This window comes from Vigna unguiculata, chromosome 7 (assembly GCF_037176805.1).
Source record: "Vigna unguiculata cultivar grain cowpea cultivar isolate G323 ecotype 2 chromosome 7, ASM3717680v1, whole genome shotgun sequence".
Taxonomy (NCBI): Eukaryota; Viridiplantae; Streptophyta; class Magnoliopsida; order Fabales; family Fabaceae; genus Vigna; species Vigna unguiculata.
Window position 1 is genome coordinate 486,854 of NC_140798.1, and position 25,643 is coordinate 512,496.

At 32.1% G+C, this 25,643-nt stretch overlaps 4 protein-coding genes across 4 annotated transcripts; 3 read left to right on the forward strand and 1 right to left on the reverse strand.

The window, feature by feature from the left end:
* Positions 1 to 4,126: 4,126 nt before the first annotated feature.
* On the forward strand, positions 4,127 to 5,184 carry LOC114190377 (albumin-2-like). The gene has a single exon (XM_028079229.2). The coding sequence runs from the start codon at positions 4,220 to 4,222 to the stop codon at positions 4,904 to 4,906; it is 687 nt and encodes a 228-aa protein (XP_027935030.1). The 5' UTR covers positions 4,127 to 4,219; the 3' UTR covers positions 4,907 to 5,184.
* A 1,623-nt stretch (positions 5,185 to 6,807) lies between these two features.
* On the reverse strand, positions 6,808 to 8,038 carry LOC114190251 (photosystem I reaction center subunit IV, chloroplastic-like). The gene is made up of 3 exons (XM_028079061.2): positions 7,609 to 8,038; positions 7,140 to 7,205; positions 6,808 to 7,050 (listed from the first exon to the last, which is right to left on the reverse strand). Exons 1-3 carry the CDS (start codon positions 7,840 to 7,842, stop codon positions 6,946 to 6,948), a joined length of 405 nt encoding a protein of 134 aa, XP_027934862.1. The 5' UTR covers positions 7,843 to 8,038; the 3' UTR covers positions 6,808 to 6,945.
* A 4,477-nt stretch (positions 8,039 to 12,515) lies between these two features.
* On the forward strand, positions 12,516 to 13,574 carry LOC114190114 (albumin-2-like). The gene has a single exon (XM_028078884.2). The coding sequence runs from the start codon at positions 12,608 to 12,610 to the stop codon at positions 13,358 to 13,360; it is 753 nt and encodes a 250-aa protein (XP_027934685.1). The 5' UTR covers positions 12,516 to 12,607; the 3' UTR covers positions 13,361 to 13,574.
* Positions 13,575 to 18,352: 4,778 nt separating this feature from the next.
* On the forward strand, positions 18,353 to 20,258 carry LOC114190113 (uncharacterized). Its single transcript, XM_028078883.2, has 2 exons — positions 18,353 to 19,034; positions 19,103 to 20,258. Exons 1-2 carry the CDS (start codon positions 18,436 to 18,438, stop codon positions 20,085 to 20,087), a joined length of 1,584 nt encoding a protein of 527 aa, XP_027934684.1. The 5' UTR covers positions 18,353 to 18,435; the 3' UTR covers positions 20,088 to 20,258.
* Positions 20,259 to 25,643: the final 5,385 nt, after the last annotated feature.

The following is a 25,643-nucleotide window of genomic DNA, read 5'->3' on the forward strand; positions in this document are numbered from 1 at the left end:
ATATTTTTGTGTCGTAAAAGAATGCTCGTTTTAGAAAAAACAAAAACAGAATGGGCTATGATGGAAGCCCGTAAGACTCTTTAAAATTTCAGGCCCATAATTTACTATATTTTATAATTATTATCCATATTTTAAAAATCGAACTAGGAAAAATATATGTCCATAATTTACTAGATCTTAAACTCGCGCAAATATTTATTTAAATTACATTTTTAAAATTTTAATTTTAAAAAATATATAGATAGATGTAAACTTAATAATAAAATATTCTTTAGCATATAAAATATAATTATAATGTTTTATAACACAATAAAAAGAGTTAATTATACTTTCAACCTCAACATACTTGTGAGATTAATTTAAAATCTCTTTTCTGCTCAACAACCATAAGCATTAGCCACCATCACTTCCACCAACCACTAACAATAACAAGGACAGTTTTTGTATTCAGACAATTCTGGGGTGCAGGAAAAAAAAAGAGAAATGCAGGAATAAATTGCTTTTTGGTTACACTTGTCAATCATTATCAAAATTACTACCGGACCATAACATATATAAAATTAAATTCTCTATAAACATCATTTTTTTTAACTTGCATATTTCTCTATACATGATTAAATTCATATGAGTTTAAATCATTCTTAATTAATATAATTAAATCCTCTTGATATTCAAAATAATTTAAAGATATTTTTTAATTCACGAAAGTATCAATGATAGATAAACTTGTGAGAATAAGAACAATCCAAATTGATTGCTACCTTTGATATATTCGACTTGAAGTTAACAGAGATATGAGCTACGCAAGAGGACCATCACACCCTTTAACTCTTTAGTCTCGATATAGATTGTTTTATTTGATTTTTTATAACATCAATACTCTCCTTTTTTATAAAAAAACAAAATGGCAACAGGCCCATCAAAGTTGGCTGGCCATTTCTGTCCTAAAGTTAGGGGTTGTCCTCTTGTGTTTGGGCCTAGGGTTGGCCCAATTGATAAAACTCTTTCAGGTTGTCCTAACCCTCACTTTGCACTCTTGCAGAAGGTTCAGCAGTCGTCACTCTCCCTTTCCCTCTCACTGAACCCTCTGCTAGGGTTTGCCCTAAGGTCCACTTCGAGCTAGCTCAAACTCAGTTCCTACTCACGTAAGTCACCTCTCAGCTCATGCTTATATTTTCGTAGTCTATGTTTGTTGTTATCGTTAGGGTTTAGTAATAACCCGCCCCTTTCTTCTATTTTACCGTTCATTCCAGCTGCTGACCACTCTAAGGGCAGTTTTGCTTCCTGTGTGCGTGTCGAAGCATCCCGCTAGCTTGTTTTCCAGGTACGGGAAGTTAGGGTTTCGAGTTTGAGTTGTCATTAATCTGTTTTGTTTGGGTTGCCTTTGATCTGTTTGAGCCTACTGGATTTTTGTATGGATAAATAGCTATTCGTGGTGCGTGGGATATCTTGTATGATGGAAGGGTTGGGAAAATTGTATCTATTGCAGGTGAATCCAGGGCGAGACCTGGTAATCTCGCTCAGGCGAGTCAGACTCGCCTAAGCGAGTCTGGCGGAGGCTCACCCAAGCCTTTTTCGCCAAAGGTCGCCCAGGCGGCCAGCTCTTTAATTTTGAGCGAGCAGACAACTCGCCCAGGCGAGAGGGGTCTCGCCTAAGCGAGACCCCGCGTTGTCCTCATTCCTGTTTTGTGCCCTCGCCTAGGCGGAAGGGGGGACTCGCCTGAGCAAGACTGTCTCGCCTGAGCGAGGTGCTGGGCGAGACAGTGTTGTGATTGGATGTTTGTTTGTTCCCGAATGATCTGTTTTGGTTGAGTATGAATGTATGATGAGTGATATGTATATAATGGAGCATGAGGTATACGTGGCATGATTCATGAATTTCAAATGATGGGTTTGGTATGAAAGTTGACATGTGAACTAAGTGAGCGGGTTATTGTTAAAGTGGTATGAAAATGTGATGAATTGAAGTCCTATGAGCATGGATGGACTATGATAAGTTGGGATGGGTTGGATCTGGAAATTGAAAGGTAACGACTTTAAAGGTTGATGTGATGAGGGTATCCTTACATGGTGAGTATTATTTGATTGTATGATCGTATTTTGTCTGTGTCGGTGCATAATGCCTTGGGGGTCTCTAGGTGAGACTTTCAGGGTTGCGCTTTAGTGGTCGGGACGTAATTCCATGGCCCCTGGTAGTGGGTGTCTATGGTGGTGCCCCATTTGTATAACTAGGTAAGGATTCAAGTTAAGGTTGCATCCTGACACTCTAAGGAGTCAGTTAGTCTTACTTAGAGCGGACTGACTCTTGTGGTGAGAGTAGCAGGAGGCCTGAAATTATTTAAGGGCTAACCTTGTGGTGAGGGAAAATTGATCCATCGTAACACTTGTAACACATAGCTCGTGAGTGAGCAGCTCGGGGATGAGCAGAGGTATCCACCACAAGTGCGGGCATCCGCTGAATCCGATCAAGTTATACGTATCCGGATGAGTCGAGTCGTAGTGTATTGAGTGAAGAGTCATAACATGCTTGGTTGTTATATGGATATGGGATGATGAAAATATATACTTGACTGTATGATGAATATGTTGTTGGCTCTAGCTTACCCGTTTTGTTGCATGGTTGTATTGTATGTGGCTGTTCTTTCTTGCGATGATCATCAATTTGATTGATGGGAGCAGATGGGAGAAGTTCTCGTGGTCAACAAGGAAATGGTGATTCCGCTGCTTAGCCATCTCGGCTGGAGTTTTCTTCATGATTTCTTTAGGGCTATAGCCCATGTATCGCTTTATGCATTTCTACTATATTCTCTTTGTTAGACTTGTGTATGGTTTCCGTCGGCATCGTGGTGTGCCTAGTTCTGTAGAGGTTGTGTTAAGGACCCCAATGCTACGCTACAGTACTATTATCGTGTGACGTTTTTCTTTGATTTCGCTTAATAATTAAATGGGACGTTACAAAAACACTATTTAAAAACTAATAATAAATAAATATAAATTATAAGGTATTTCTTGTTTCTTATGTAGTACATCTAACAGTAAAAGATAGTAATTCTTCATCAACTAATTCCCTTTCTGCTTTTCAACATCATCAAATAAGGTAAAAAAAAAAAAATAGAAAAAGAAATCCAACATTTATACCTCGAAACATTGTTGTATCCTAATTCTCCATCATTTATGTTTCTTTAGGACAACTGTGTGAGTGGAATCAACGGACACAACATATATTCGTTTTCATATGTTCACGATCACTTTCGAAGTTATCTGCAATATATTCTCCAATTTAAAATTTTTTCATGGCCGTCCGTTCAAGTGGGAACGAAAAGGAGACCCAAGTCATCGTTTATATTCTTTACCAAATGGACTACAATATTCTTTTCGTCAGATAAGAATGAATATGTAAATATATAATGATTTATTTTTATACCTTTGAATATTTTATTTCACATATTCAGCTAAGATACTATAATAAATCATTAAATTAATTAAAGTATTAGAAAAATAAAAGAAAAATATAGATAAAATTAAAGTAATACTAGAGTTGTTGGAACCTGCGAGCCGATCTGGCTCATCACAGGTTCGAACCGACTTGGATTGAACATTTTTTATAAATTTCAATACGGGTTTATTTTTGACCCGACTCACTTAAAACTTGGCTCACTCGGATTGAACCTGTGGTGAGCCGAGTTGGTGAGCTAACCTGCAAATAAAGGATTACATAAGTATTTTTTGTTAAGTTGAGCTTTGCATTTAGGTCATGTTAGATTGTTTTTTTAGTTAACAGATAGATAATTTGGTATATTTGTGAATTTAGTTTGTATTTTGATTGTATCGAAGTTTATTTAGATTTTAATTATAATTATAATTTAGTTTTAACTGAGAAAAATTTTAAAAAATTGTATTTTTTTAATTAAGTGGATCCGTGAGTCAACCCGTTTAACCCATCAACCCGTGGTGGGTCAGAACAGATTTGAATTTTTTTGACTCACTAGTAAATAAGTCAGGTTGAGTTGTCTCACTAAATTATTAACCCCTAATAAATTGAACTAGGCTGGACCACATTACCCGCATTCAACAACTCTAAGTAATAGGACCAAGTAAAGAAGTTCTCAGTCCGCAACAGAATAAATAGGTGTCTCGGAGAGGAATGTAAGCATCCTGAAATCACAACTCTATTGTATTCTGTGTATCTAACTTTCTTCCTCTTCCTTTGTCAAGAAAGATGTCAAACCCTTATATCAACGCCGCATTTCGTTCATCAAAAGAATACCAAGTGTATTTCTTCATGAAGAATAAGTATGTGAGGTTGCACTACACTCCCGGAACATACGATGACAAGATATTGACTAATCTGCGCTTGATCAGTAGTGGTTTTCCATCACTTGCAGGAACGCCATTTGCAGAATCTGGAATAGACTGTTCCTTCGACACTGAAGCGAGTGAAGCATATGTGTTCTCCGGCAACCACTGTGCCTACATAGACTATGCTCCCGGTACAACTAACGACAAGATCCTCGTAGGTCCTACCACAATTGCTCAAATGTTTCCTGTCCTCAAAAACACGGTGTTTGCGGATGGCATAGACTCTGCATTCAGATCAACCAGAGGAAAAGAAGTTTACTTATTCAAGGGCAACGAGTATTGTCGCATAGCTTATGATACCAAGAAGCTTGTTGGCAGCATTCGCAACATCGGTGATGGGTTTCCTGTTCTGAAAGGTACGATCTTTGAAAGTGGAATCGATGCGTGTTTTGCCTCTCATACGGAGTCTGAAGCTTACCTTTTCAAAGGAGAGAAGTATGTGCGCATCAAATTCAGCCCAGGTGCATATGATGACGCTCTTGTGGGTGATATCAGGCTTATCCTTAATGGTTGGCCGGTTCTCAAAGGCATTTTGCCGGTCACCTAACAAGGTTTTACTCCATTTTCGCTATCATCATCAACCACCGTAGTCTCATCTGAATAAATGGTGTCATAATATGCTACGAATAAGACTTCCATTGCCAAACTCTGTCTCTTTCTCTTTAATCTAACATTGGGATTGGATATGTCTGTTTGCTGTCCTAATGTAACATGTCTGAATGTTTGTGTTTGGTTTCCTGTAAGTGGATGTTTGTTTCCTATCGTCATGTAATTTGTGTACTTAATAATAAATAAAAGTAGGTGGTTTGATTTGGTTTGATACAATGATTATCATAGATTTAATTTAATCCATAAAAATATTTTTTATAACTTTATGGATAATTCTTATTAAAAACTCTTTTTTGGGTAAAGATCCATAATTTTATTTTATAACTGCATTAGCTTTTGATGTCAAAATGGTTAAAATAAATAAACTAGTTTTTGGAGGAGCAAGTCATAATTTTTCAAAGACTATGAAAGGTAAATGTGGTTGAATTGAATAAAATCATCGATTATGAGTGATAAACTCTAATATAACACAATTTAGATATGAAAGAACCTATTAAACTATTGAATAACTATTATTTTTCTAAACTTGGTTAAATAAATAAGCAAATTACATTAATCTCCCTCGATAAACCCTCCTTTTTTATCAGAAAAAAAATATAAATAAGTATTAAATAATATTTACAACCACGATAAACCAAACGATGATATGATATTGTAAATTACATTACTTATCTACGGTAACATTTGTCTAAAACTGTTACAATTATTATTAATATTATCTATAGTAACGTGTTTTAAAAATGTTACTGTAGCATACAAAATTTATATATAGCAACATTTCTAATAAATGTAACTAGATAAATGTTACTAAAACTAATAAGTCTTGCAGTGGGTATTGGGATAAGCATGGCAATATCAGAATCAACCAAGTAAGAAGATGAGGCTGGTTCAGCTGCAAACTCAATCGAATCTTTCGCTAAGTTACGAACCTAACAATGGCTACAACGTTCGGTTTCAGTGTCTCCTAACTCCACCACTATGTCTCTCACTCTAACCACGCAACCCCTAAACAACCTCATCACCAATCATCATACCATTTTCGTGTTCTGTGGCCCAAGTCTTGGCTATGGACACACTCTGTCCTTTTCAGACCAAAGGGTTTCTTCTTCCTTTGCCACTGTTGCCTGTTCTGCTGCCAATAAACCATCCCCTTCATCAGATATTAAGTACCTTTCTCTCTCTCTCTCTCTCTCTCTCTCTCTCTCTCTCACTTCTTTTATATCACATGGAGAATCAAATGTTAAAATTTTGTTAAAAACAGAAATTCCAATTTTCAAATGGTCTATGATTCATAAGAGAAATTGTATTTATATATTTTTTCTATATATGTGGAACGAACGAGAGAGTTTAGAAGAATAGAAAGAAAGTGTGTGGCAAGATAATTGACGTGATACATAGAGATAAACAGATAAAATAAACGTGTTATTGAGAAGCAGTTTACATTAAGGTATATTGATTCTTCTGTAATTTAATTGTAATCAGGATGTGTTACATGCGAGGCATGATCATACAAAATATTTTATATATATATATATATATATATATATATATATATATATATATATATATATATATATATATATATATATATGAATGAAATGATCATGAGAAGTAATGCCAAGAATGGAATTTAGTGGTTACAAATAAGTTCAGAGTTTCACCTATTCATGATATGCTTGGAATTTCAGGTAGTGAAGCTTGAAAAAGAAACATTAGGGTCAAACAGATATAGTTTTCATTGGAATTATCTTTGTCTTATAAACATGTTTATAGATGTTTGTTCTTGTTGCTTCCCAAGTAGCTTTAGGTTTTTATATGGAGTGTTGTTCACATAGAATGTTGTTCACAGAGAATAGAGATGAAGGGGTAGATATCAGAAAGAATATGATACAGATTCTCTTGTTTTGTAACATGATAAAACCTTAGACTAGTAACAGCGATAACAAGACAGACATCAAAATTACAATTAAATTGGACTCATTCAACTTCCACGATTTCATCCAGAGCATAGTTGTTTGTTGATACATTGGCATAGTTCACTTTGTTGAATCGAACCACAACAGGGTACCGAGTCTTGGGATCCTGCACAACAACCACATACCAATCAAATATGAACTACAAATCTGAGAGGGAATCACTGTCTTAGAGTGAGTTTAGAAGCACTAATTAACCTGATCAACAGCAACAACTGAGCCAGTTCCTTTGTACCAATACGATTCCTTCCTAAGAATCTTCACCTGTTTATTGCAAACAAAAAATATAAATTAACCCTCTTGCTTCAATACTTGGTAAACACAAACTTCAACTTAAGAACACAAACTGCAATGAATATACAACTAGTAAGATCCATCACTGTCCTTGTTCCTACATAGTTTCAAGATAAATGCTACAACTTACTCCCAACCGAAAATTTATTGAAAATTATAGAATTCCCCTTCTCACCATATATATTTTCAACAAGAAACTACACCGATACACTAAGGGTCGTGAGAGTTGAACCAGATTACACAGACTAGTCGAAAATAAGAAACATTTTTCTGGAACCAATTCAATAACTTCATCGGTCTTTAGTGTTATAAATCCAATTGTAGAGGAATGTTGAAAGGTTGAAAGTGAGTTAAATTGTGGGGGGTAACTGACCTTAGCACCTCTCTTGGGGCCAATAGGGGGTGGCTTTGGCTTTGCTTCAGCTTCAGGTGGGGGAGTGGCGGTGGCAGGTGCGGGTGCAGCCTCATCGGAGGCCCTTACAACAAGCCTAGAAACATTGTTCTTTGAGGGGAAGATGACCCTTGAAGGGGATGATGATGAGTTTGTGGTGGCAGCTGCAGCTGCAACGTTAAGAGACAACACAAACCCAGATGCTGCTGAGGCCATCTTCTTATGTTCTTCTGTGTCTTCTGTAACTTAGGTTGTCTCTCTACCTTTGCTGATCTCAAGCGTTGCAAAAGGACAAGAACAACAGAAGAAGCAGTGAGAGGCTTTGAATGAAGATGATGAATGTTTAGTTTGCGGAATTATCTGATCCCCAGAAATGTGCATCAATCGTTTCCACCACTGGGGTGGTGCCACTTGTGAACCATATCCCTTTCCATTGGATAATGTTATTACAACTCGGTGTGTGGCTTCTCTTCTCACTCTTCTATGCAACCAAGCCTGAAAATTCCAAATGCGCATTGGAAATGAAATATTACATTTATAGTTTTTTTTTTTTTTTTTTATCACAATTTCATCACACTTTTTTTTCTAAGTTCTGGAAACCAGCATTTTATTTGAAAGATTTGAGTTTAGTTTCATACGAATCAATAACATGTTTTGCGAATAAAGATTTGAGTTTAGTTTCATTACATTTAAGAGAGAATACATAATAATATATATTAATTAGTTACAAGCACTAACTAGCATATTACACATATAGCATGTGTCATCATTTCCTAAAAGAATTACACACATATAGCACTGACGTTTTGAGCCCATTATGAGTCCATTAACCCGCTGAAATCCAATATAAGTAATCTACAGCCTATCTGTCATAATAAGGGGACTTCTCCTTGTACCCTAATGGTTTCTTCTTGTACCCCATTGGTTTCTCCTGTATCTCCAAAGAGTTTTTTAATTTCTTCTTTACCTTTTACAGTAAAAAATAAAAGTAAAATTTCTCTCTTCTTTATTTAATATAGTAGTCCACCCATGTACCCCAATATTCAATTTGACCTAGTTCCTGGAACAGCGGTCCTTTTTTCTCCACATCCATCATATCTTGTTTCTTCTCTTCGCATTGCAGCAACGGCCACACCCTCCACCTCCAGATTTCAGATTCGGAGTCCATTGTTATTGTGTTTTTAGTGCTTCACATCCTTTCGATCTTCACCTATTTAATCATTTGTATGTTTTATGTATGGAATCCATGTTTAAATTAGTAAATGAGTTTTGTTTGAATCTCTTTTTGGAAACAGACAAAGTGGAGTTCCGTAAAAGAATTTTTTTTCTCTATTAAAGAGCATTACGAATGTCGATATCCGATTCAAGTAATTACATTGCAGATGTCAACATCCCGCTTTTTTAAATATAGAAACAAATGTTGCTGTTGAATTGAAACATTACGGATGTTGACATTTGGTTCACGTTTTTGAATGCTTATTACGGATGTCAATTTTAAAATACATTATTACGGATGTCGACATCCAGTTCACGTTTTTGAACTGTGGATGACGACATTCGGTTCACGTTTTTGAATTGTGGATGGCGACATCCGGTTCATGTTTTTGAATTGTAGATGGTGACATTCGATTCACGTTTTTGAATGCTTGTTACGGATGTCAATTTAAAATACACTATTACGAATGTTGACATCCGGTTCATGTTTTTGAATGCTTGTTCTTTCAAAGAATAAAAATTAATAAACACATGTTAAAATTAAAAATAAATCGAAAGTGCACAAGCCATGTGACATTCATTTGTACAATGAACCAGATGTCCACATCTAGATTCATCACATACCGAATGTCCACATCCAGATTTAACACATATTGGATGTCCACATCCAGTCTAACACGTTTTTACAAATGTCGACATTCAATTCTACAATATAAATACCGGATGTCGACAATCAGTACTTAGATGATTATTTCATAAACACTTAGTTTCCTATTTCTGTTACCTCAGCAACAAACAACAGTCACCCAACAAGCACAATTAACAGTCATTACAAAATAAGTGTAGTGAAATATAAATGAAAAGGATTAGAGGCTGAGCGATTGGAATAGGGACCACAACCAGAGAGGTTCGAATAACATGACTACAATCAATGAAGTTTCAAAGAAAAAGCGTGCAAAGGACAAAACAGAACGAAACAAATTTGGAGGTGTTGTAGCTTAAGCGAGAAATTTGGATGAAATTCTTTAAACATCATAACTTGGCATGCTCACACAACATTTCATACCAATTATCTTCTTATATATGCATAATAACATTTTTATCTTAATTCATAGCAATAAGGACTACAAAATCCAATTGAAGTATACATCGAACATCCAAAGTAACCAAAACAACAAAAATAGGAAAACACAGCAATTGTCGCTATATATGAAATACATCCACCTGGTGAAAACCCTTTCTCTAACCACAGACTTCAAACAAAGATCCCACCAGTCAAAATGAAGATTCACGTGTCTAGAATCAGCTGTCAAAATTTTAGTTTAATCTAACGGTTAACGAAGCAAAATCTTCATTTTACCAATAAGACGCTGTGTAGGTAGCGTTGAGTGCCAGAAAGTGACGTCCAACGCTGATCAATTTGCAAAACCTATGCTCAACGCTACCTGGCCAATGTCAGCGCCAATCGATTCGCAAAAATGAGCGCTCAACGCTGCCACATGAGGCTTAGCGTTGTATCAAATATCAACAACATCAAATTAAGGTTTTTGAACAATTTGGACCTGTTCCATTACTCCAATTGGTACTCCTATAAACAATGGTAAAAAAGAGTTTTAAATTATACTAGGTCGCACCAATTAGGTTCATGATCCAACAACTCCATCTTTCTCAAATACCCTCAATTCAAACAATACAATCAATTTCAATTCAATCATTTAAGAGATCAACATACCACAATCACAAGCATCAATAATTCATTATAGCATATCAAATACTTCACAATCATACAAGATGTGACTCACTAACTCTAAAAGCTATTAGTTTTCCTTACCTGTTATCCTGCTTAGGTCGTTCTTTAAACGTCAAACGCCTCTAACCTCACAGGATGCTCTATCTATACATACAAACATCAGATTAGGACATAGCCTTATGATCACTAATCAGCAAAGACTCATATTGATGATTAAAACGATACATGCAAGCAGAAAAGGCACATGCGACAAAAAATACAAATAGACCAAAAAGATGGCAGAAACTCAACTTACGCGATCGAAAAAACTGATCGGTCTAATGTGAAAAGCTCGCCAAGAAATCAATCATATAATCTCGATTTTTCAATCAGACGATCAAAGAAACAAAACTCCTAGGGAGAAGTCAGAAAACTCTAAAAGAATGATTTTTAGAGATAGTATGTTTTAAAATAATAAAACTCTTTTAAAACGATTTTATTTATATTAAAATCTTTTAACATTAAAATTAACAAGTCTCACTATTTTTAATTCTCCATCACTTCTAAAATTTTATTTTGTAGATTTCACGCTCAAAAAAGCCTAAATATGAGGATTTTATAACAAATAACTCAAAAGACTTGATTGTCTTATAGTAGATACTAATATGTTCTAATATACATCCGAAAAATAAACTTCAAATCAAATTTTTAATTTGGAAGGTAAAATTTGTACTCTTTACTATAATAATTTAGTTATATTTATACTAAATGAGATCTCCATCAAATTTCTTTCAAAATTTATATAATTATATATTTCGAATCAGAATATCTTATGGTAGTATAAGAACGAGAAGATGACATAGTGAACAAAGATTTTTTATGTGTCCAATTTCTTAGCCATTTAGGTTAGGCATATTACTCATCCCTTTAACCTTGTCTCCTACACTAATCTGAACAATGATTAAAACTTTCACAAAAATTATATATATATATATATATATATATATATATATATATATATATATATATATTTATGTAGTATTTTTATACTCTTTTCATATATAAAGATTAACGACATTCTTTATTTAATATATTAAATTATAATATTAAAAAATATTATTCGGCATATATATTTATATTTTTATATTAACAAATTAAAATATCCTTGCTAGTATGAATGGTGCAACTTATAGAGTTTATGAGATGATACAAACAGCACGGTTTAAATAAGACAGTAAAGTATTAAAGTATGGGAAGCTGAGATAAGAGTGTAGAGACCAGAAGGCTCATAACATTGATGTGATGGCAAACGGCACATGCACAAGTTATATGCTATACATCCCATCCCACCCTAACAAATTATATTTAAGGAAGACATCGAAAGAACATTGTCGGTTGTTATTAGGTTACGTGTAACCCGACCCGACCCTTTAACCTTATCCGGAAGAGCTATGTTCTAAACAATGATTAAAAAATTCATTTTTTTATATATAATTCAACCGTTATATTTTATAATTAAAAATTTTGAGTTATTAAAATTAATTGTTAGTGAGATATAACTTAATAAGTTTGCCATTTATTATAAGTAGAGTACTTCATGATCATTTTTTCAACTTAAGAATAATATGTATAAAAATGATTTTGTGATAAATATTTTGTTGATAAAATTAACAAAATTATTAAATAGAATAGTTTTTTATTTTTTTTATGAAAATCATAAAGATAAAATAATAAAATGTCAAGATCTTCTTATCAAAAATAGTATTTGTCAAATAAAAATTTTGTGAAAGTATATTTGAAAAAAAAGAAGAAGAAGAAAGCAAAGTACGGCTAAAAGATCATGTAACACATTTGTTACATGCTTTACCTAGAAATAATTGTTTTCACGGTAGCTTCAGTATACCGAGGAAGGAAATTCCTACTTCATGACAGTATAAATAGGTGCCTCGGAGAGGAATGTAAGCATTCTCAAACCAAATCATATCTCTCCCTTCAACTCTATCTATCTATCTTATTCATCCTTTTGTGAACAAAAATATGTCAAGTTACATAGATTCTGCATTTCGTTCATCAAAACCAAATGAAGTTTATTTCTTCTTGAAAAATAAGTATGTGCGGGTGTATTACACTCCTGGAGACACAAAGGATAAGATCCTCACTGATCTGCGTTTGATCTGTGATGGCTTTCCATCACTTCTTGATACGCCGTTTGGAGAATATGGAATAGACTGTGCCTTCGATACTGAAGCTAGCAAAGCATATATCTTCTCCACCAATCTTTGTGCCTACATTGACTATGCTCCAGGAACTACAGATGACAACATACTGTCGGGTCCTATGACAATTGCAGCCATGTTTCCTGTCTTGAAAAATACTGTGTTTGAGAATGGTATAGACTCTGCATTTAGATCAACCAGAGGCAAAGAAGTTTACTTATTCAAGGGCAATAAGTATGGTCGCATAGCTTATGATTCCAAGCAGCTTGTTGGCACCATTCGTAACATCAGCGATGGATTTCCTGTGTTGAAAGGTACCATCTTTGAAAATGGAATTGATGCATGTTTTGCTTCTCATAAGGAGGGTCAAGCTTATCTTTTCAAAGGAGAGAAATATGTAAGGATCAATTTCACCCCAGGGGATACTCATGACACTCTTGTGGGTGATGTGAGGCCTATCCTCGATGGTTGGCCATGTCTTAAGGGCACTCTGCCTCGCGACAATAAAGGACTTGATGCTCATTCTCACTCTGATCATCAAGAACCTTACCCTGATCAGCATGATGAGCTTTGATTATAAAAGAAACAGATGTGATAATATGATAAGAATAAGGCATCTGTAGCCAATGTTTGCTTCCATTTCTTTCCTAGTGTAAAATTAGGATTTGATGATGCTTGTTTGTTTTCTTTCATAATGTAACAAGTGTGTGTGGATGTTTGTTTTCTGTTCTTGTATGTGTATTTAATGGCTTAATAATTAATAGAAGTGTGTTGTTTGGTTTAACAAAGCATTTCAAACTTTTTTACCTTGGAACAATTATATATTTTGGCAGAGTTGATTTTTGAAACGAAAATGATATATAGACACAAAAGTAAACTCATTTTGACACCTAACTTACGTGGCATTTAATTTGTAATTTAAAGTTTAATAAAAATGAAAAAGAGAACCTACACACCTGTGGGTGGGTCAAAATTTAAAGAGGAAAAATTGTTTTTTCAAGTTTTTTCCAAATTCAAACACGCACTCCAAGCTTTCCTCATCACAACAAGCTCTTCTTCGATTTTTCTTTTTCATTGTTTTTTAGATTTTTTTCTCATTTCTAATCATGTTAAAATGAATACTTGAACTGTTTGACTCGTTTCCATACCAATTTCTTGGATGATCATATATAATTTTGCAATTGTGCTTTTAATCGTTAATTTTTAGGGTTCACGAATTAGGATTTTACATTTTACTCGATATTTTGTATGATTTCAATTTCTAAACTTAATTGATGTTTATTCAAATTGTTTTGCATCTTTAATTTGTTCATCCATCCTTTTCTTGGTCACACTCGAATTTTCCATGCGTCTTCACACATGAACATCTATGCATTTTTAGTTTTCCATTGTTTAGGTTCTGTTAGCATATTCTTTGATCTGTGTAGATTAAGTTACTTATGACGTATGTGTGGAGTACTAATGGATTAAATTACAATCACAACAAAATTCGTCAAATTTGTTGCTACCTCATTCACAGCAGTCACAGCCACTAGGTTCATAACAACAATTAATGCCTCAGATTCACACTTAGCCCACACAGTTGCAACAATGGTGTCTCTTCGTGACAGAACAATGGTGTGTTTTGAACCCGAAACCTGTGAACCCTAAAGCAACACAAACGAATCAAAAACGCAAAAAGAAAAAAACAAAATACGAAGGGAAACCCATTTTTCGAACTCACCAGTAGCGAGAGGTGATGATTTAATCGGTGACAATGGATGGCGCGACAGAGGTGACGACGCACGACGGACAACAACTGTAGTTGGTGGGCGGCAGAGATGGACAATGGTGGTGACAGAGAGAGCGAATAGGGTTTTGCGCACAAAGAGTTGTGAGAAGACAATGAATAGTGAAATGATTTCGCGATTTGGGAATTTAACAGACTTTATGACCTCGATTCAATTAATAACTGAGGCCTAAAGTCCCTTTACTGCTTTGGTCCCTAAACACCAGAGGCAAAAAATGTTGACGTTGGTGACAATTTTGAAATTTTGCTTATTGAGCTGCCTTATAGGCTTCAGTTCTTTTGTAACCGAGGCCTAAAGTCCCTTTACTGCACCAGTTTTCAGATACCCGAGGCAATATAGTTGGACGAAATTGCAAAAATGCCACCGCCTCCTTATAGGTTTCGGTTCTGCTATAACCGAGGCCTATAAGGCAAAATAAAATGTCAAATCTGCACTAGTGAAGTTATGTTGGATATTTTGGTCATTAGTTGCAGTTCTTAAAAAAAAAAAACTTTAATGCAAACAAAAAATGTTGAATGTGAACATAATATAAGACAAAAAGGATTTCCATTACCACTAAATTCAATATCACCTTATTTGGATGGTGGGCATGAAAAAAAGTCCCATAAGTTACTTATGAGTTATGTGGGGAGTACTGATAGATTAAGTGGGGATGTATGTTAGATATTTTGATAAATAGTTGCAGTTCTTAAAAGGAAAAAAACTTCAATGTTAACAAAATTGAAGGACAAAATTGAAGGTTCAATTACGCCTTTCTAATACATCATTTTGTTATGGTATGTTGGACATTGTGTATTAAGCACAAGTATCATGTTTCTCAAGGAACTTAGCGAATGGACCAGGGTGTTGTCCACTTTCATCATATCATCTATGATACTCACTACCTCTATTTGACCTTATGATTCTAACAATTCTATTTAATTGCCTTTCAACTTCATTTATATAAACTTTTCAAGACATTCACTGATTGATATTTCTCATGCAGTAGATAGAGTTGTCCATAATGCAAAAAATCACCAATAAAGGTGATGAAGTACTTCACTCTATTGAAGAAATTTACATCAAACAGACCAATGTGTATGATTTCAAGAAGTTCAGTGTTTCTTGTGGCTCCTTTCTTTGTGTGTTTTGTTTGTTTGCCTATAATACAATCCACACATGCATTCAGGTCAGTAAAATCCAAATCCGTAAAGTCTTCAAATGAAACAAAAATTATTAAAGAAGATAAATTTTTTATATTACCTAGAAAATGAAATGTTTATGTTATTGAAGACTTAAATTGAGAGTGTTAAACAATCTCATGCGAAAAGAAAATATACAATAAATAAAAATATTAAAAAGAAGTAGAAATATTTAAACGTGAGACATAAAAAATATTTAGTTGATATACATCATTTGAAAATAATTACATAAATGTTATGATAAGACGAAAATAAGTTTGGAGATGCGAATGAATATCATGAAAACCAAACAATTAAAATAAATAAAAAATAAAAAGTGTGTAGTATATATATATATATATATATATATATATATATATATATATATATATATATATTTCTGTAGTAATTTTATACTCTTTCCATATATAATGATTAACGACATTCTTTATTTAATATATTAAATTATAATATTAAAAAAAATTATTCGGCATATATTTATATTTTTATATTAACAAATTAAAATATCCTTTATAGTATGAATTAATGGAGCAACTTATAGAGTTGATGTGGGAAAAGAGCACGGTTTAAATATGACAGTAAAGTATTAATCTATTGGAAGCTGAGATAAGAGTGTAGAGACCAGAAGGCTCATAACATTGATGTTGATGGCAAACGACACATGCACAATTAGTTAGATATCATTTGTTTACGTGTTCGAATTTAGTAGTTTTTAAGGTTACCTGTTACCCCTCTCTAAACCTTATCTTCAAGTACCACAGCCCCAACAACGACTAAAAATATCCAAAAGTTTTAGCACGTTTGCCCTTTATTTAAGAAGAAATAATTATTTCAATAATTATTTTTATTGTATTAATCCAACTGCTATAAATTAAAAGTTATCATTCAAAAAATATCAAATGACAGTACAACTATAAGACAATTTTATAAACTAAATCTACTAATAAAATAATAAAAACTTAATTTTGAAGTATTAAAATTTATTGTATATAATTATTAAAAAAAAAAAATTTAAAACAATATCATTGTCCTAAATGATTTGTTTTCTCACGTGTTGCGCGTGCTTTGGACCAGCATTCAATTTTGTCCGGTTGTCTACTGCGTATACTGCCGACTACATTCAATTTAGGGGATAATATAGTTTTCCATAATTATCTTAAATTTTATAATACAATTTAATAATTAGTTTTATTTTCTATGTCATGTGGACCTCTTTTAAAAATTGTTTTGAAACTATTTAACAACCATTTCAGATTTATACCAAGATAATTATCACTGCAAAAATAATTTTTGTATTGTAAAATGAAAGTAATAAGAAGTAAAAGATCAAGTCAAAAGTAAAACAATTTTAAATATCAAAATATCATCGTCCTTTCGAGCATGAAGTCCTTTTTCTATGACTTTCCAAAGACAGGAGTAAGAGATTTTAAATAAATAAAACTAAAACATTTTTAAATCAATTATACGGACTAATACTTTTAAGTTATTTTACTTATTTTTATCAGTAATATATATATATATATATATATATATATATATATATATATATATATATATATATATATTCCTGTAGTATTTTTTATACTCTTTCAATATATAAAGATGAACGATATCCTTTATATAATATTTTAGGTTATAATATTAGAAAAATATTATTCAGCATATACTTATCGAGTTTATTTATATATTACAGATTAAAATATCCTATGATAGCACGAATGGAGCAACTTATAGAGTTTATGTGATGAGGCAAACGGCACGGTTTAGATAAGACAGTAAAGTATTAATTTATTGGAAGATGAGATAAGAGTGTAGAAGCCACCAAAGTTCATAACATTGGTTTATGTGATGACAAAAAGCACATGTACATTATAGATAACATTTGTTTACGTGTTCCAATTTAGTTTTTTTTTTTAAACAAAAATGAATAAATTAAAAAGAACACTTAAGAATACTCTAATTCTTATACAAATTAACTTATACAATAAATACTAAATCTTGGCATCATGACCAAATAACAGGAAATCTACAACTTTTAGGATACATGCTAACCTTATCCCCAAAAGCCACAGCCCCAGAAACGATTAAGAGTATCCAAAATTTTTAATACCTTTGCCCTTTTATTTAAGATGAACTAATAACATAAAACAAATTATTTAAGGAAGACACCCAAAGAATATTGTCGGTTTTTATTAGGTTACGTGTAACCCGATCCTTTAACCTTATCCGGAAGAGCATGTTCTGAACAATACTAAATTTTTTTTATATAACAGTAATATTTAAATGGCTCACTATAATAATCACAAATTTTGAATTAATAAATTAATTGATAATGAAATATTTTCTTATTGTATAAATTTGCTCCCGTGATATAAAATTCTGCATATGCATGTAAATTAACACGTTTGCCATTTATTGGAAGAAAAGCACTTTGTGGTCGTCCCTTTCAACTTGAGAATAACACGTTTGCATATGCATGTAAATTAACACATTTGTCACATGCTTTACGTAGAAATAATTGTTTTCACGGTAGCTTCAGTATACCGAGGAAGAAAATTCCCACTCCATGACAGTATAAATAGGTGCCTCTGAGAGGAATGTAAGCATTCTCAAACCAAATCATATCTCTCCCTTCAACTCTATCTATCTATCTTATTCATCCTTTTGTGAACAAAAATATGTCATTCCCTCCACCAAATGATCCTTCCAGAGGATGTTCCTCAGAATTCTCACAGCCTCTAGGGCAACAAGATTTGGCTGAAGCTCGAAATTTGTTGGAGAATCTGAACCGTGTTAACGTTGTTCAAGGAAACTTGACAGAAGTTGTATACAGAACAGGTGACCTAGATCTTGATATCCGTCGCCCTGTGTATCGTTGGGACAGAAGGCCCTACCAAGAGATCTTTGCTAATGGCTTCCAAGCATGGCCACAGGGACAAACTCCCAACAACACTTACTATGATCTGCTTCACTTCATTCAACATGCAGGTGCTCCTCTTGATTCAAACAGGCCTCCAACTACAACACACGCCTTTGTGAGCACCACTCTCAACAATGCATGGCAACCAACCCCTTCCACCCAGGTCCTCCCACCAGGCTCTCAGATTCAGTTTTATCGCTATGAAGTTTATGCTCCTGGTGGCATTTGGGTCGCTGTCACCCTTGGGAATCGATACTCCTACGTTTCTCAGGCTGAGGTTTGCTTTGCCGGAGGCATTGCTCCTCAGTACATTCGATCCTGTCTCATATTCACAGCAACACGTGAAGCCGGATCAAGGTTCTATCTCATGCTATTTTTATAATCAACTACTCATCTTATCAATCAATAACTTATACTGTGTGCAGGTATGTGAGATTACGGAGAGAAACAAGATTGATCATAAACAGGAATTTCAATCCAGAGTCCGCTCCTTACAATCAAGTAGTAATTGTTATGCCTGTTTACTACTACAGGGATGATAACGGTGACAACAGATACCTACCAGAAGAAACTTATCCGCCTATCAGAGAGAAAAGACTGGTCTTGGAAGCTGATAACGATGCTGTTCTTGACTGGTATACTACTAAAGTTGTAGAGGTACCAAGTTACATAGATTCTGCATTTCGTTCATCAAAACCAAATGAAGTTTATTTCTTCTTGAAAAATAAGTATGTGCGGGTGTATTACACTCCTGGAGACACAAAAGATAAGATCCTCACTGATCTGCGTTTGATCTGTGATGGCTTTCCATCACTTCTTGATACGCCGTTTGGAGAATATGGAATAGACTGTGCCTTCGATACTGAAGCTAGCAAAGCATATATCTTCTCCACCAATCTCTGTGCCTACATTGACTATGCTCCAGGAACTATGGATGACAAGATACTGTCGGGTCCTATGACAATTGCAGCCATGTTTCCAGTCTTGAAAAACACTGTGTTTGAGAATGGTATAGACTCTGCATTTAGGTCAACCAGAGGCAAAGAAGTTTACTTATTCAAGAACAATAAGTATGTTCGCATAGCCTACGATTCAAAGCAGCTTGTTGGCAGCATTCGCAACATCGGTGATGGGTTTCCTATTCTGAAAGGTACGATCTTTGAAAGTGGAATCGATGCGTGTTATGCTTCTCATGTGGAGTCTGAAGCTTACCTTTTCAAAGGAGACAAGTATGGGCGAATCAAATTCAGCCCAGGTACATATGATGACACTCTTATAGGTGATGTGAAGCCTATCCTCGATTTTTGGCCATGTCTTAAGGGCACTCTGCCTCGCGACAATAAAGGACTTGATGCTCATTCTCACTCTGATCATCAAGAACCTTACCCTGATCAGCATGATGAGCTTTGATATAAAAGAAACAGATGTGGTAATATGATAAGAATAAGGCTTCTGTAGCCAATGTTTGCTTCCATTTCTTTCCTATTGTAAAATAAGTGTGTGTGGATGTTTGTTTTCCGTTCTTGTATGTGTATTTAATGGCTTAATAATTAATAGAAGTGTGTTGTTTGGTTCAACAAAGCATTTCATAATGATAATTCTCTCTAGAACGCACTACATTTGTGTTTCTCCCTCTCTCGTTTTCACCTTCTTCCACCCTCCTCTAACCATCCACATTGTTACCGCCATTGAGTGCAGTATTGTTGCTCATGTTGCAACATGTACTTGGGTCGTCATCACTGCTTGCTAGGTTCTCATGGTTCACGTTCATGCAACTACTAGGGTTGGCATCCCATTGTTGTCAGGGTTCTCGTTCACGTTGCTAGTGGAGGTGTCCGTGTTTACATCGTTGCTGCTGGTCTCCGCGTCACTTGTGCTTTCATTCGCTGCTCTATTTTAGTTTTATTATAAACTTCATATATATATATATATATACTAAATGTTCCCATTAACATACAAACCTAACAATCAGTGATGAAACTTAAAAAAAAAAATTTAGAAGTGTCAAATTATATTTTTTATGTATAAATTATGTTTTTTACTTAAATAAAAAAATTATCATGATTAATCTTTTTAATTCATTGAATTCACATTACAAGTGGATTTGAATTTCTATGTCAATTCAAAGCTGATTTGAATTTCTATTTCAATTCAAAGCTTTTCAATTAATTGATTATATGTAGCGAAATTTGTACTACAGTCCACAAATACATTCATTAAATTTACAAAGATTGTCATATGAAGGGATGTAAAAAAATCTGCACCCGTGGATATTAGTGGATAAAATCCGCAACGGGTAGGAAACAAATATTAAAAATAGATATCCGCTACCCATGGGTACGGGTATTTTTGATACCCGCATATTAACGGGGTATGTACGGGTATCATAGTATCTGTACCGTGAATACCCGTACCCGCTAAACATTAATTCACAAAAGTACCCTCATATATATATATATATATATATATATATATATATATATATATATATATTAGTAAAACATATTATGGTCTAATTTTTTCTAAGTTGCACATCTTATCTTCTGTCTTCATTCTTCAAACTTCAATAGTATTGGTACGTTGTCTTCTTCCAATTACACTCTTGACATTCTTCTCTATCCTTTATTTGAAATTGGACATATACATCAAATCCTATATAGACAATAACGTTTATGGTATGCTTGTTGTCAAATGATGGAATCAAAATAAGAATACTTGGCACGTGGCAAATGAGGTTTATTATTTGTTTATTTTGTTTATTTTTTAGGAATTAATTGGAGAAAGTGGACTTTTTTATCAAAACATTAATTAAAGAATTTTCATTGTGTTGAACGTTGTTTTATATCTACTTTTATCATTATTTGGACTTGTATGAACTTGAGTTTATTTGAACTTTATTTAAAATTTATGACATTGATGTATTTAATTTTATTTTATTTGAATTTATGATTAAATATTTATTTTTTAATAATTTTGTAAATATCTGCGGGTACCCGTGGATACCCGCGGATATGAAAAAAATAGACGGGTACTCACATAATGGATGCCCGCATAACGGATATGGATACGAGTATGAGACATATATTTATCTAGTGGATAGGGTACGGGAAACTACTACTCGTACCCTATCCGCCCCGTTGACATCCCTAAATACATTGTATTTAATGAATACTTTACATTTAAAGTTATAGTATAAAGTACATTCACTAAAGTATATTAGTTATTGTATTTTTAAAAATATAATATATTTATAGGAAAAGAAATTGATTGATAAATATATATTATTAATAAAGTTTATTAATTTAGCTTAAGAAATGTGATTTTTATATTTTTTTTACGTTATCGATTAATTATTAAATAAAACAAGTTAAAACTTTGAATTTATATTATTATTAATATTGAAAACATATGTGTTTTGTATATTTGTGTTTAGTATAGTAGAAGAGTTATTATTATAACTTTTATTAAACTAAAAAATATAATTAAATTAATTTTTATAAAAATATAACTACGGAAGCGAATAATTTTATATTCGTTTAATGTGTAGGTAGTTTTTTTTATTATGAGATTCTTTTATGTAATTTATTTTTTTAATCTTTTAAATAATGACTTTTTAAATTAAAATAATTATCTTATCAATCATTTTTTATTTTTATTATTTTTTCTTTATTACCGAATTCAAACTAAAATAAATACTTATAATAAACAAATTTAAAAATTATTTATTTTAATTTTTATAATTATAACAATATATTGATTATTTTTATCATAAAAAAGTGAATATACATACTAGTCATGCATATGTTTTCACTATTGAAAGTGAATGTTTTTTTCTCTAATGCAGAATCTTCAAAATTCGTTGGTATTTATATTTTTAATATTTGATATTTGTATTTTTAATATGCATTAAAATTAGTGTCAATCAACATATTTTAAACACACGATATTGTGATCATTGATATTATTATATTTGATTTTATTTACTTTTATGTTTAATTATTATTTTATTTTTGGATTTGTTTGATATTTCAGATTTTATTCAATAAGAATGGATAAAGATTATATTAAATGAAGAATTCATAATAATACATTACACCCAAGTCACCTTAATAAAGAAGTTAGCTAATCTTAGACATACCGAACACAAAACTAAAATATTGATGTTAAATTTTGAATGTCCTTCTACCTTTAAGTGTATGTTTTTTTTACCTATATGTATTAGATATAATGAATATAATGAATATAATAATAATAAATAAGAAGCAATAAATACATCTAATAAAAAAAACATTAACTAATAACAATTAATAAATAATATATTAAATAAATAGATTTGAACGTTTCTTTACATTAATAAAAAGAATATTCTATATTAAATGAGTATACCTCTTAAGATACTATAAAAGTTAGAATTGGGTTTCTGATTTTCTCATCTAGAAATCCAAAATGGCCACTACCTTAATTCCATTTTTTCTACTCATTGTTGTTTCAAATATAGCGATAGCAAATGCTATATTTGAATCGAATGAGGCTAATATTGTGGTCATAGATTCTGCACAACAACGTCTTATTAGCAACACTAAAAACAAAAGATTTCATGTTCTTCCGAAAGGACCTGTTCCACCTTCTGCACCTTCACATGGTTGCAGCACTCCACCTTGTCCACCTTCAAATGTTGTTAACAACATTAAAAGCAAAGGATTTCATGTTCTTCCCAAAGGACCTGTTCCACCTTCTGCACCTTCACATGGTTGCAGCGCTCCACCTTGTCCCCCTTCAAATGTTGTTAACAACATTAAAAGCAAAGGATTTCATGTTCTTCCCAAAGGACCTGTTCCACCTTCTGCACCTTCACATGGTTGCAACGCTCCACCTTGTCCACCTTCAAATGCTGTTAACAACATTAAAAGCAAAGGATTTCATGTTCTTCCCAAAGGACCTGTTCCACCTTCTGCACGTTCCACCTTCTGACCTTCACCTCCATGCACCCATCCACCTTGTCGAAATAGAGTCAACTAATTCACTATAACAGTGACATTATTGCACCAACTCAACATCTTCTTTAGATACAAATGTGTGACTTTGTTTTCATTCTCCAAAATCAATAAGGGAGGATCAAGATACCTATTTGTAATAAAACAATTGAATAATGTTAATATTAAATAATTTAATATTTTCATACTGAATCACACCCTTTAATCAGTAACTCCTTAATTTTTTCTTCTTATCTTTTGTTCCATTGAATTAAATTAAATTAATATAATATGTACCGGGGCGGCTCAAAAGTTTGGGAGGTCTAAAGCAAACTTAAAAAATGAGACTTTTTTATTTAAATTTTATTTTTTGAACTTTTTTTGATGCAAAATTATTTATTATATTGTCATAATTAATTTCATTTAACATTTTTTTCAATTGATAATATGGTTAATTCATTTAATCTTTATTGGGATATTGTTATCTTAAATAAGTTTTTATTATCTTTAGCTTGTGAAACTTCTTAGAGCTGAAACAACTGACACGGGAAATTGTTAACATCCTCCTCCTCGCTACTTCTCTTTCTCTATTGTTGTTTTGACCTAAATTTATATTGTTATTATCTTGTTCATTCAAAGAGTAGTCACATCTATTTTTTAATTTATTTTCATATTACTAAGTTATAAGATTTTATTAAAGCTACTTGATTTATTATTATTATTATTATTATTATTATTAATATTCAAACTACATTTAGATAACACATATGCTTCGATTATTGAAAGTGAAAAGTGAATGATTTCTTGTTGTCGTTGCTGTGATCTTATGCGGATAGTTCAAAATTCACTAATACTTATATTTTTCATGTACATCAAAATCAAAATCAATTAATAAATTTTAAAAATACATTAGATTGACAATAGAAAAAGCATAGAAGATAATTTGTATTTATATAACTTTAAGAGAACATTTATTGAAAGAGTAAAACCAAAACATATAATCTTTATTAATAGTATACATACATACAATATATATATATATATATATATATATATATATATATATATATATATATATATATATATATATATATATATATATAATTTTTGAACTTTTTTGTTTGCACTATGTATTAGATCTGATATATTTGGAGTGTAGAATTATTGTTGGTATAACACATTTTAAATGTTGAAAATGTTTCAACTAATAGTATAAACCTGCTAAGATGGGATGTTGCAACACATTATTTTTATATAATACATGTGTTTACTTTTTTTTTTGTGATAATAAGAAATTGTAAAAGTAATTTTATTATTATTGTATATTATTATAATTAGAAAATCAAATATAAATAATTTTAATGATTTTATTGTAAATAATTTTTATTTTTTTTGTAGGCCGTTTTATAATTATAAAATATTTAAATTTAAAAAATATTAAATTGAGAAAAACAATTAAATTTAAAGAAGTAGTCATTTAAGGAGTAAAATTAATAAAATAATTTTAATTTTAAAAAAATATTTAAAAGAGTAAATTTGAAAACTAATTATGGACACCAAAAATATTTCCCTTTATATGTATATATAAACAAGTATATATAAAAGTAAAGATGTTTAAAATTTAAGTATTTATAATGATACAATTTAAATATGTAATATATTTAATAAAGTATATGAATACATATGCAGTGAAAATTCATATATTTCATAATTAAGAGTTATATTAATTTGGAAAAAAAGCATAAGTAGATTCATCTAATTTCATAAAAAAATCTCTAAAATTATAATTAAGATTCATACTAATTTAAGAAAAATTTAATTTGAGACGACGATAATATACATAAATTATAATATAAGATATCAATCTTGATATACGAGAGATATTGTAATAATACGTTATTAAATTTTGTTCTCCTACATGTGTTATTTGATTTATCTCTTTACCTCTTTTTTTACTTTCATACTTTTTCTATGATTTATTGTGAAAGAATTT